Source organism: Astatotilapia calliptera, chromosome 7, assembly GCF_900246225.1.
Source record: "Astatotilapia calliptera chromosome 7, fAstCal1.2, whole genome shotgun sequence".
In the NCBI taxonomy this organism is placed as follows: Eukaryota; Metazoa; Chordata; class Actinopteri; order Cichliformes; family Cichlidae; genus Astatotilapia; species Astatotilapia calliptera.
In genome coordinates, this window is record NC_039308.1 from 15283224 (window position 1) to 15296289 (window position 13066).

The following is a 13066-nucleotide window of genomic DNA, read 5'->3' on the forward strand; positions in this document are numbered from 1 at the left end:
AGAAACAATGTGCAATCCTTTCATTCCCGACTCATTAACCAGTCCATATCAGTATAGAAAAGACAAATATTTTTTCTAAAATTTGTGAGCAGTGTATATTTCACAAAAAGAAACACCTGAATAATTTACAACTTTTCTCCACCTATCTGTTGCTACTGCTGCTGAGACGGTGAACAATAACCATTTTCTACAGGTTCTATGTGTTTCATAACAAGTTGTTACGTTCCCAGTTCGTGTGGTCTTTCAACAGGCTGTTTTGATACAGCATCAACAATAGAAACATGTTTAAACTTCCTTGACTCACACTCACTGGTGTACCTTTTCCCTCTGCTGCAGATTCACATGGTGAAAGAGAAGGATGCTACAGTGAATCCCACTTTCATTGTCAAACCAGATGGGGGCTCTCAGGGGGACGGTATCTACCTCATCCGTGACCCTAGTGACCTCAAGCTCATGACGGGTTCGCAGGCCAAACAGGGCGTAGTCCAGGAGTACATCCAAAAGCCGTTACTTATTGACAAACTTAAGTTCGATATCCGGCTCTACGTTCTTATAAAGTCCTTGGAGCCGTTGGAGATCTACATTGCCAAAGAGGGACTGACACGTTTTTGCACCGAGCTGTATCAGGTAGCCACGATGGTGTCAGCAAACTGTGCTGTGAAGCCGTGACCTTAAAGGTAACAAATTTTGTTCTTTTCTTTTTGTTTTTCTTTGTTTCGTCTTTTTGTGTGTTTCTGTGAAGGAGCCAAGTCAGAAGAATCTTAGCCACGTCTTCATGCACCTGACAAACTACTCGCTCAACGTCCACAGCGGCAACTTCGTGCACTCAGACAGCCAGAGCACCGGCAGCAAGCGCACTCTCTCCAGCGTGCTGTACAGATTAGCAGCTAAAGGTGTCGACATCAAGAGGGTGTGGTCGGACATCATCGCCCTTGTCATCAAGACTGTCATCGCCGTGGTGCCTGAACTTAGAGTCTACTACCAGGCTGACATACCACCCGGCAAACCAGGACCCACGTGCTTCCAAGTAATTATACAATAAATAAAATAATCAGATAAGATCCACTTTATATTGATCACACGTAGATATTTTCTTAAGCCTTAATGACCTTTTCATCAATCCTCATTATTTGTATATATTTGAGAATTTTAGATATATACGGTATAGAAAGTATGTTGCTGACATGTTGGGTGTGTTTCAGATATTAGGCTTTGACATCTTGCTCATGAAGAACCTAAAGCCCGTACTGTTAGAAGTCAACTCCAACCCTAGTATGAGAATCGAGCATGAGCAGGAGGTAAGAGTGAAATGTCAGCAGCAACATCATCATATTTTAAAGCCTCTTATTTCTTTTTGCTGTAAGCAGTACTTGCATTTTTTAGGTGGCACCCGGAGTTTTTGAATATGTTCCCAGTCCGGTGGATGAAGAGGTCAAAGTGGGCGTGATCAGGGACACTCTGCGTCTAATGGATCCAGGCCACAAGAAACCCACAGTGTAAATATATAGACTTGCCTGAAGTTAATTGTGTTTAAAGTTGAGGCTTTTTCTCCAGCTTTCCTACTGGGAACACCTCGGACACACACACACACGGACACACACACACACACACACACACACACACACACACACACACACACACACACACACACATACAGACGCATGCAAAGCCTGAAGTCCTTGCATTCTTGTCTGCATGTTCACTTTTTAAGGACATGATATCTCACTCTTCCCATCCCTCCTCGGAGTCCTGCTCTGCACTGCTCAACAGCTCTCCCTAAGCTTGTTAAATGGAAAAATTAAATTCAGCTGAGCCGTGGTGGAAATTCACACATTACTGTACGAGTCTGGTGGCTCAATCTCTCTCTGGCTGACTGGCCCTGTGTGGTGCCTGACAATAAATCTCCTCCTACATTAGGTTTTTATTTTTTTTTTGTTTTCTCACCCTCAGTCTGTTTTTCTTTTATGACAATAGGATTTACAGCTTCTGTTCGGCCACCATCTCAATTTCTTCCGTTTTTTCTCACTTTGCCCATCCTTCCATCACCTTTTTTTCTTTACTCTCCTCCTCAGATTATTTTCTTTATCGGAAATTCTGCTTTGTTGTGCACGTTAAAAAGATCTGGTTAGGCACATTGCCCACATAACTACTAAAGTCATGACCACTAACATGTTAATGTGATTTGCCCATTTTAAATTTAATCTTAGATTCCCATGCATTGCTCTATTTTTGTTATTTTTAGAGTACTCTTGAGCAATAGTTCTCCAGGCTTTTTGAAGATCTTGCAAAGTTTTTCTTTGGACTTTGGCTGCTTCATCACTCATTTTCAGTCGAGTCTTTGTACCTGACCAGCTCCGAAGGAATGCTTTTTTTACTCTCTTTTTTTTGTTAGGTCACTGAACACTAATTTATGAAACATTTAAGTATAAAAAGCACCAACAAGGTGATTTCCAAAGAGCTATCAGCTAATAATGCGGCATATCTCAGCATGGTGTTCAGTGTGTCCTTAAAGAATTTGAGGAAACTGGAAAAGTGAAGGGCAAAAGAAGTTGGGGGAATAAAAGACTATCTGCAGAAGATGAGCAGTATCTGAAAGTCATGTCCTTGGCTGAGGTTACGCCAAATTAGATGAGAACTGGACTGAAAATCAGTGGCAACAGATCTAATGGAGTTATGAATCCACTTCATCCCTTAGTGCAGCAATGATCCCAAATATACTGTGAGTGCAGTAAAAGCATACCTGGATACAAAAATAATGAAATGGAGCACTATTGTAGCAGTGTGGGATATTCCTGAAGACTAAAAGAAAAGAGAAGAAAATTTGCCTAAGAGACGCGTATGTGCCTGTGCTCAAGAGTAAAGGTGGTCATACCAAATATTGATTAATATTGTTAGAATTGTGCTGTTTTTGCCTTATATGCTGTATTTCCACTTCAGTAAAGTGCTGCACATACTTCCCATTTTCCTAGCAAAGAAAAGAGAGGGGTGGGTCAAGACTTTTGCACATTATTGCTTGTTTTATATTGGCTCAGAACCCTTAGAACTTCACATAATAGTATGTGCATGCAGCTGGGTACCAGTAACAAAGTTGTAAGTAAATTATTAAGTACATCTCAGAAAAGATATCTCAAATCAGCACCAAAGAAAACGTAATAAAATGATCCTGATATTTTATTTAAGCACGTGATTATTTTAACAGCAGTTATCCAACCATGGTGCATAATTAAAAGGAAGCAAGAAGATTCAGAGTATCTTTAAGTTACGTTGTGATTACAGGGAATTGTTCTGTCAGCTGTGCAAATGGTGACAAAGTCTTGTGGTTGAAGAGAGTAATGGTAAGCATGTCCCAACTAGCCATTGCTAATGTTTATTAAATTAGCCGTTAGATTGGCTCAGCGCCGAAAAATGTAATCATCAGCCAACAACACAGCTGCAAAAACGGAACTCTTTAATCATTCAGCTCCACACAGTGCGATTGCTGTGATTTAAACAAACTAAACAAACACATTAAATGGCAGTATGTCTGTGTAGGTTCTCAGTCATCCAGGTCATGGTAGTCTAAGAAGCTTGGAAAGAAAAGCGACTGAACTTCTTTACATTTCTTGAAGATGTTTCAGCTCTCATCCAAGACGCTTCTAAGACCAAATGGTGGAAAGTCCCACGTATTTAAGCCCTAGTGGAAGTTGTCCCTTAAGGCAGACGTTGACTCACTATTGATCATGAACCAAGCTGTGACAAAGGGTGTGGGTCATTATCTGCAGAGGTTTCGGTTGAAACTGCTGTGACCTTGTCTCACCCTATCATGTGACCTATTGAGATCAACTGACGCAAGATGTGGATTGTAGGTGGCAGACGGTTGGTGTCTCGAGCTACTCGAGTGGACAGATGTGGAACTAAACAGTTAGTCAGTGTAACAGGAGAAAGTCCTGCTAAAGTAAAATGCATTGAACGGGTCAAATCTGATCTATGACTGTACACTGACTATGCAGGTGCTCCAGTATCCGATAATACTTATTCCAGTGCTTTTGCCAGAACCCAGTTAAACTGTTATTTATGATGCTGGATAAAAAGTCTAAAGCGGCATTAGGAGTAATATACTTATGGACATTAAGAACTAGGAATTAATCATGGTTTGGCTGGTATTTTGTAGTTTTTGAAGTCACAGTTACTCAAAATTAAAAATCTCAGGGATCTAGTGGATTATAGGTTTGTTAGAGAAATCCTTTCTGCTTCATACAGATTTGGTGTTTTAGCAGAGGGAACTCGCTCTCTTTCTCTTTTTCTAAAATTCTGCAGAATTTGAGATTTATTAACAAGCAGTCTTTCTGGAGCACAAACATTGTTATGGCAGGTTAAGTAATCTGTTTACTGCACAGATGGTCTGCCAATAAGAAAATACGTGCATTGTGTTTGCTGACAGCTGGTCTGCAGTGGGATGGATGAGATCCAGTCAGTCAGAACACAGAGTTCAGACTGAATTCAGCCAAGTATGAATTTTACTGGTTTAAAATGAAGTGAAATGACGGGGGGAGCTGACCAGGCACACGCGCTAAAGAGCAGCAGCTGAGTTAAAAAAATACCCCAAAAGCTGTGTTGCTGTTTAAATGATTGAGGCAGGCTTATAGAAGAGAGATAAAGCAAATATGGTGGAGGGAGGAGGGGGGGTAAATGGCACTTTGGAGAGAAGGGCGAGGAGATAAATGAGGAATTCTAAGAAGAACTGGGTGATGCTATCAGTGACTCTCAGACATGCACTTCTCTCCCCCAGCTCATTAATCCTATGTATGATGTCTCTGAGAGTGATTTATGAGCCATTATGAAAGGTGAGTGCAGCGAGAACAAAAAAAAAAAAAAAAGTGAGATCTGTGGCCATACCTAAAATAGCGGGCGAGGCACATTATTAGAAAAGCATCATCTGCATAAAAGGAAAGAAAGATTGAGGGAAGTGAATTGTGTTTAAAGTTGAGGCTTTTTCTCCAGCTTTCCTACTGGGAACACCTCGGACACACACACACACACACACACACACACACACACACACACACACACACACACACACATCAAGATAAAAAAGGTTCCCATTGTCAGTTAATGACAACAAATTGGGTACATACGCTTTGCCTTCTGTGTGTCTTTTTTTAAAAACCTCCCATTCTTCACCTTTTCTCCTTCACCACCCATCAGCTTTTCTCTCCCTCTGCAGGAATGTTTGTAGACATTTGCCTCACTGTCTGTCTGCTTGTCAGCTTCTGTTGAAGACGTGTCCGTTTTTAGCAGAGCCTGTCCTGTCTAAATAGATGTGGGTGGCGTCCTGGCTTCGAGGGATGATTGATTCTATTAAACATTCAGCAGCGCTCGCTCAGTGCCATTCACACTGCTTACTAATTCATGGAGAACGAAGCGGCCTCATAAAAAGTCGGCGGTGTTCTTATCCCCTTGAGTGTTGCCTTTTGTTGTATGCGTTTCTTGATGCACATGTGCACGATTGCAGTTGTGCTTTTAGCCCCTGCTGCAAACTCGCACAGGTGTTCTTTACTTATTCTGGCTTTTAGTTAAGTTTCTTTTATAGGGGTGTTTTAAGGTCGCAGCACTTCATGTTCCAAAAAGGAATGATGAAGGTATAATTTGTTCTGACCTGCCAGGTGAGAGGAGGGAAGTTGTCAATCAAGCACAGTGTGTACACACCCAAAAAAGCTCCCAAGGACAGAAACGCAGAATCCTTGCAGTTTACGTTAATTCCCTGTAAAAGGCATCCTGTCCCTCAGGAATATTACAGTGGGATAGCTGGTAGAAGGGACAGAGTGACAGTAAAATGGAGAAAACATGACATGACGGATTTTGAATTTGCAGCATGGTAACGAAGCATAGCTGACTTTTTTCTCTCCCTAAGGATTATCTTTATAACAGAGAATTAAAAAAATAGTACTATTATCCATCACAGTTTTCCATTTATCTAATATTCATATATTCATTGTTTCGTCTGACAAGCAGAAGGATGTGAGATTTTAAAGTAGACGGATTAGTCTTGGTGTCACTTGTTTTCTGAAAAAAGGCAGCTTTGTTTTCATCTGATAAAATATTGGGCACCTTGAACGTGCATTAGCAGTGGAAAAAACTCATGTTCAGGATTCTGCTCTTTTAAAGTTTTGACCATTAATGGACCATTTTTCCACAGCGTGTCTTTTTCCTGTCTCCCCCCCTCACCCCTAATGAGATGGCAGCTCCTCCCTGAGCCTGCTTCTGCCAGAGGTTTCTTCCTGTTAAGAGTTTTTCCTTCCCACTGTCACCAACTGCTTGTTCATTGTGGGTGGTTTGATTGCTGGTGTTTTCTCTGTAGAGTCTTTACCTTCCAATATACAGACCTTCGAGGGGACTGTTGTTGTGGTTTGGCGCTGTATAAATAAAATTGAATTGCAGCTTAATTACCGGTGTTATAAAGCAACATGCAGGCTATTCAGGCTGTTTTTAGTCTGTATGTTGATAACAAGGTGGTACTGCATTGCTTGCATGGAAGCACTTCAGTACACTGTTTTCTGATCCAGCTTTTGTGTAACAGGAGGTCGATGGACTGAATCAAAGGTTCACAGACTTCTTTTGGTCACTTTAAGTAAACTGGTATGAGTGCTTTTATGTTGGTCTGCTTAATTCAAAGCATCATAAATGAACTTCTAAAAGCACAGCTCGTCCATCACCTAAGGTTGAAATTGAGTTGATGTTTTTACTGAGTAATAGAGAACAGTGTATAGCCCGGTGGAGGATGAGTCTCATGTTGCTTCTATCAAACGACCAATCCTGTCTGGACCATTTAACTTATTTGCTTTTCCAAATTTAGTGACAAGTATCAACTTTTTCGTCAATATGAAATCAACCTTTTCGTTTTGAATCTCTTTCTTGTATCTGCACCTTGTTGGTTTAATGTTCACCAAGATTGAAAATGAATCCGTTCATTAATTTAAATTAAAGCTGTTTTGCTTTTCTTTGTTTTTTTCCTGTTACTCTACACCAACAGTCCCCAACAGAGGGCCGGTGGGTTTGAACAAGGAGAAGAGATTCCCATGGAAGAAGAAACACAAGAGAAGAGCCAAGATGAAACGGGAACTTTGCCTTCGCTGTGTCTGAAGCAGGTCTACCCAAAGTACTCCAAGCAGTTCAACTACCTGCGGCTAGTGGAGCGAATCGCAGCTCTCTTCATACGCTTCCTTGGTGTGAAGGGCAACATGCGCCTTGGCCCCACTGCCTTTCGGACCTTCATCAGGTAGGTACTATTATTTATTACTACCACCAAGGAGGTTATGTTTTTGGCGGTGTTTGATTGTGTGCCATTCTTTCTGATCCTCATGAAGCTTTGTAGGGGTGTACAGCGGGCACCTCTTACAATCCATTAAAATGTGTCTTAAATCCACCAACGTCTTCAAAGTCAACTTAATGATTTATTGGTAGAAAATTGACACAAGGCCTTATAACTTATGATTCTTACAAGCGTGGTGTGTATTGTCAAGCTATATAAAGTACAGAATAAAGATTTAAATTAATATGTGACATTTAACCTCTGACCTCTCCTTCAAAATCAATAGAGTGATCGATCTGAAGGTCAGAGTGATAATAATGCTATATAGAGCTATTTAAAACTGTTTCTCACTGCCATTGTTTGCATTGACAGCATATAGGCATGTAGGGAATGATGGATGGTTGAATCTAAATATCATGTTTCTTTGGACTTCTGACCTCTTTAAGGTCAAATAAGGCAAAGTTTCAAAAATCTCTTTCATCTTTAAAACTATGCTTACAGTCCTGCTGCCTCTGTTTGCATTGGTAATACACAGGAAGTGATACGGGTATATGGGGATTCTGATATCACAATCTAAATACCTTTTTACATTTGACCTCTGACCTCGCTTTTACATTACATATCTGCCTTGTGGTTAAGTTGACCCCAAAATTTGTTCTGTCTTTAAAGAAAGGATTGTCTAGAGAATGAGCTGCTGAAGGTTAACACACTCAGTGCTTATTGTTATAAAAGTACATGTGTTTCTTTATACATAACTGCCCATGTAAGCTGTATGTAAATAAAGTCACATACAGTGATTCAGCAGTGTTGGAACGTGGGCAACAAATGACTGAAGAGTTGTGTGGTGCTAACAAAAGAACCTGGTGGAACATCTCCCAACTAAAGAGGTTAATAAGTGACATGAAGAGAGAATCCCAGAGAGGCGAGTCATGCAGGAGGAAAGATGCCAAAGGGGGTTCACCGTGCTGTGGAAAACTGCTTTAGGGTAAATCTTGCACAATTCATGCTTCTCAACATAAAACTGCAAATCTGGAATTTCGATGATATGCTTTACATAATATAAATATATATATATAAATAAATTTGAGATCAATATTTTTCCATATCTAAGGAGCAAGGCTGGAATCTAACATTCAGTGGTTGTGGTCTTTGAATCTCCCTTCATTTATTTAAAGGAAGCATGAATGTTGAATGCTTTCTACAGGTTTCAGAGCAACCACACGATGTGTTTGTAAGCTAAGAATTGCATTATGGAGCTTATTTTAGATTTCCTGTAATGTTTTTCAGGACTTGTAAACTAAGTGGCAGCAACTTCACAATGGCTTCAGTGGACATCCTCTACATAGACATCACACGCCGCTGGTCAGGCGCGACGCCCGACTCCAGAGAAGCAGGTAACGCCATACTCACAAACGCACAATAAATTATCACAAAGGGAAAAAATATGTGGAGGACAGAGAGCACGGGTGTCCTCGAGACTCGGCGCAAATACTGTGCTTGGAGATAATTGCTTGTCATTCTTTGTCAGATTTCCTCTGACACTGTAATTGAAATGAGCAAAGATCACACTGTGACAATGGAGAAGACTACCCGACATGAATTATTCAGACGTTGCACCTTCCGAGGAATGTTTGCGAGGCGGAGCGGATGGATGGAGATCACATGGACGAGCATGGAGGGGCCTGTACGGAGGAGATTGTGGACTGAATTTAGAATAAGCTCATACGTATTCAGGAAGGCTGGAGTCAGCGTCTGTTATTGTGTGTGTGTGGGTGCACTGGAGGACTTGTAATGGACCAAGAACTGGGATAAAACTTAGAATTCACAAATATATCTATTCCAGTTAGACTTGGGATATGCGACAAATTAAAAAAATTACATCTAAATGTTTTCTTGCACTATGGATCTCTTCGATTTCTAGGTGGAGAACAGAGAAAGTAGAAAAATCTGTAAAACCTAAAATTCAAGTGAGAGTCTTCAGAGATGGAGGTTGGACTTTCCTCTCGTCTCATTAAATCATTTAACTGAGTTATGCTTTAGAAAATGATGCCAGCCTCTTCAAGGGTACAACAAACATTTCTTATGTGTTATGATTACATATATAAGTTGTTCTACTCAACCTACAAACTACTGTAAAATATCCACTTTCAAGGTTTAGATGATATCGTTCAAATCTAAGAGAATGATATTCAGACGTTGTATTGCATTACTGTTAATACACTTTGTTCACCCTGTTAATGTTAATGATCGTAGAGATGTCCCAACACTTACTGTAAATCCTTACAAGTACAAAACTGTGGAAGTATAAATGTGGCAATGGTGTCATCCTCTTGCATAGGCTATGCCATAGATTCACCGTAGAAACGTAATTCAGGCGTGAGGCCTCACTGGCTGGTGACCCCTGGCAGCCTCCAGTTGCTAAAATGTGTATTACATGATTGGTTAGCAGGTGGTTGCTAGGGGTTTACACCAGGTTAAATTGGTCTCTAAGGGAGTGCTATAGTAGCTAGCAGATTGCCTCTGTTGCCCATAGTTTGCATGGAAGATGCTGACTTGCCTGCAGAACCTCAGCATTTTCTCTCTGAGCTGCAGTGAAACTTGAAAGAAGTGCAGCAGAAACTGGAAATGAAGAATCTGTGCCTTCAAAGTAAAAGTTGTCCCTTTGTTGCGTCAACACTTTTCAAAAGGTGCAGGTTTCACTTTTAAGGCGAACAATCTCTGTTTCAAGTTTATTTCCCACTTTTCATAGCTTTGCTACCGCTTGGCAAGTAGTAGTAGTCTTTGCAGACCACATTGGGGTCTTTAACACAAACCCAGGGCGACCATGGCAACCTGCCAGCGAGCAAAGCAACTACAAGCCTTTGTGCCTTTTCAACCAGCCTCACACTAACACCTCCCAGCAACCTTCCAGCAAACACTCACCAGGTCAGGGAATACACTTTTACCTAGAGATTGGTGGTTGCTAGGGGGTCGGCAACCAGTCTCCAGGCCTGTAAGACTATAAAATGTCATTGGAGCAAACGCTGAATACTCTAACCTTCATAACGATAAGACCATTGTAGGACTGTTACATTACACAATGAGTCAACCATTTTTTTTTAAAGAACTGTGACTATGCAGACAACAGCAAACATTTCAACATTCATTAACTGTGGGCCGAAGGTCTCGACTGAAAAAGTGAAAAGTGAAAGTTGTGTAAAATTATAATTCTATCTGGCTTAAACAGAAGCACAGACCTCGGTCAAAGCCCCGCTCTCTGTTCTAATGTGCAATCAAACGCCTTGTTAACAACCCAGCTTGATATTTTTTGTCAGAACAGTTTGGATCATTAGAAGCTTCTTCATCTGCCCATGTGTTCCACTTCGCTGGCAGGTCTTTACATAACAGCCAAGCTAATTAGGGCCCTTTAGAGGTGGTGACAGGTAGATTTTGTTACCTTTGGACAAATCCAGACTAGCTTTCCTCAGTTCTTTCCCATCTTTTTGCTAAGCTAATCTAACTCACAGCGGTTTCATAGTTGCTGAACAAAAAAATGCTTTGATCTTCATAAAGCTGCTAAGGTTCTTTAGGGAAATGTCAAGCTCTTCTTTGTGTTAGAATTGCTAGTTTATCACCTAGTAGCAGTATGAAATTACTGACTTAATGAACCTGGCCTTCTGCTTCACAGGGATGGGCTTGCAGGCGTTCGTCGAAGCCTTTTTCTACTTGGCAGCTCGCAGGTTCAAATCCCTGGCACTGAGGGAGCAGGTAGTGTCACTGCTGGAGCTGTGCGAGTCTCAGCTCGGGCCTCAGTCGGGCGTCGAGGAGAGGCGCTCTCTGAGCTGCAGCAGGGCGCTGCCGCGAACCGTCAAAACTCAGGCGCCGTGCCTCGCCAACCCTCAGCTCAGCTCTCCGGCTCCCCTCCGAAGGGCGGCCAGCCAGGACTACCGGCATCAAAGATTCAAGCCACGCTCGCTCAGAGCAAATGTGGAGAACTGATGAGAGGGAACTAGTCATCCAACCCCCCCCCCCAAACACTGCCTTTAGCATTCTCCACAGGAGCAGAGGAGTTAGGTGTCCACCCCTCCTCTGCAGCCCCAGAGAAGGACGAGCCGATGCCCTGCTGGCTGACTCGCAGGAGCACTGTTCTCTTACTGATTGCTTTTTCTTCAGAGGAGGAAGATGCCCGCAGGGGGTTGTTGGAATGGAAATGGAAGAAGATATAAGGAGGTCGGTGCATTTCCTCCCATCCTCCCGGTAGGATCATATATGAAGAACACGATCCGGTCAGGAGGAGGAAATGGCTGCTTTTAATTGACTTACTGATTCTAGAAGGCAGCTATATGCCTCCCTTTCACATTTGTCTGGTAACCCTTATGGTAAAACAAACTTTCTTTTCAGGGATAACATTAGACGCTCCACACATCACACATAAAATAAGGAAAAGGGAGAATCCTCAGTGTATTATGTTCTTGAATTTGCACAGCAAATATTTCAGCTATATTACTTTTGCACAGAAATGGACGTGACTGGGCATTTGTGCGCTCACTGTTTGAACTTGTGTGTGTGCGCGTGTGTGGTCACCGCTGTATTTATTTGCATTTAGCTTAGCGGCGAAAGCCTGTTGACAGTGAGCGGCTCAGCTGTGCGCCTTCCACGAGCCCATTAGCGACGAGTTAAGTGAATAAGTATTCAAAGGGAAAAAGGGCCGCGCGGCCACTTATCCTCTTTCAGTTCAAGCAGCTATTCCAGTCAGGCAGCCGCAAGACCTCCAGCCATTATGTTCTTTACAATGTAGCCACACAACTGCCATTGGACGTAGATGTCTAGAAATAATTGCATGGCGAAAATGTTTCACAGATTCTTAAATGAGATTTGGTTAGAAAGCCGAATGCCTCATAATTCCAGAGTAACATGGCAGCTGCTGCTGGAAGGTCGCTTGTCTTTTTCTTTTATGCTAAAATTACTAAACCAATGAAAGAAGTGCAGTGTGGCAGCTTGTGGAAAACAGACTGAACTAAATATTTAAGAGATTTCTGCTACACATACTGTAGGGCTAACTTATTTACTGTATTCATGATGTGAAGTAGATGTATGAGTTATTAAACACTGGCACATAACATGAATGACATGTATTGATAACACTATCAAACGAAATAAACACATTTTGCTCTTTGAACTGGAGATGTGTGGGTTCGTGCGGCCGTGATAACGACCTGATATTAATGTACGACTCGTGTGTGCGCTATTGTTATAGCACCTATGAGCGAATTCACCTGTGAGCTCATTAAAGGGCACCATTTGTCGCACATAATGGCACCGGGGTTGGCACTCTGAGTTGTTTACGCCGCCGTCTTCAACGAGGCTGATGGATGAATTTAAAAACGGCTCGCTTTTTACTCGCCTTAAGACGGCAGATCTGTTTCGCAGCACAGCCATCTGCCAATGTTTCCCCGACCTTCTGTTGCAGAGGCTGCCAGTGCCAGCTGATGCTGCAGCTCCGCCATCTTTAGTCATCACGGTTCTTTTGTCGCTGCTGCTAATAACCAGCGGTGCTCCGAAGCGCTTGCTCATGACCCCAGTTGGTGTGTGTAAAAGCACAGATTGGAAGAGTGTCACTACAATTATATCTTTAAATTCAAGTTCATCACTCTGTGCTTGCTTTGTTAGTTGTTGTTCTGTGTTAAGACCAGCCTGTGGGTTTCTCGTTTATAAAATGAAAAGGCTCGTCACATACAGTACCGTGCAAAAATCTTGTGGCACCCCTCATTTTTTTTTATATTTTGCTAGACAAATTGA

At 41.9% G+C, this 13066-nt stretch overlaps 1 protein-coding gene across 2 annotated transcripts in view; it reads left to right on the top strand.

Moving 5' to 3' along the window:
* The window catches only part of ttll11 (tubulin tyrosine ligase-like family, member 11), a 28364-nt gene extending 15918 nt beyond the window's left edge, over positions 1-12446 (top strand). Inside the window, exons 4-10 of one of the 2 annotated variants that reach the window (XR_003272805.1) lie at positions 337-627; positions 743-1027; positions 1203-1298; positions 1384-1496; positions 7010-7255; positions 8094-8273; positions 8576-8642. Coding sequence is in view for 1 of the 2 variants with exons in the window: in XM_026173336.1 (XP_026029121.1) it covers positions 337-627; positions 743-1027; positions 1203-1298; positions 1384-1496; positions 7010-7255; positions 8576-8682; positions 10956-11266 (1449 nt within the window). In the remaining variant the exon portion in view is untranslated. Of the gene's footprint in view, positions 1-336; positions 628-742; positions 1028-1202; positions 1299-1383; positions 1497-7009; positions 7256-8093; positions 8274-8575; positions 8683-10955 lie in introns of those variants that run through there. The other variant, XM_026173336.1, reaches the window with a different exon arrangement.
* Positions 12447-13066: the final 620 nt, after the last annotated feature.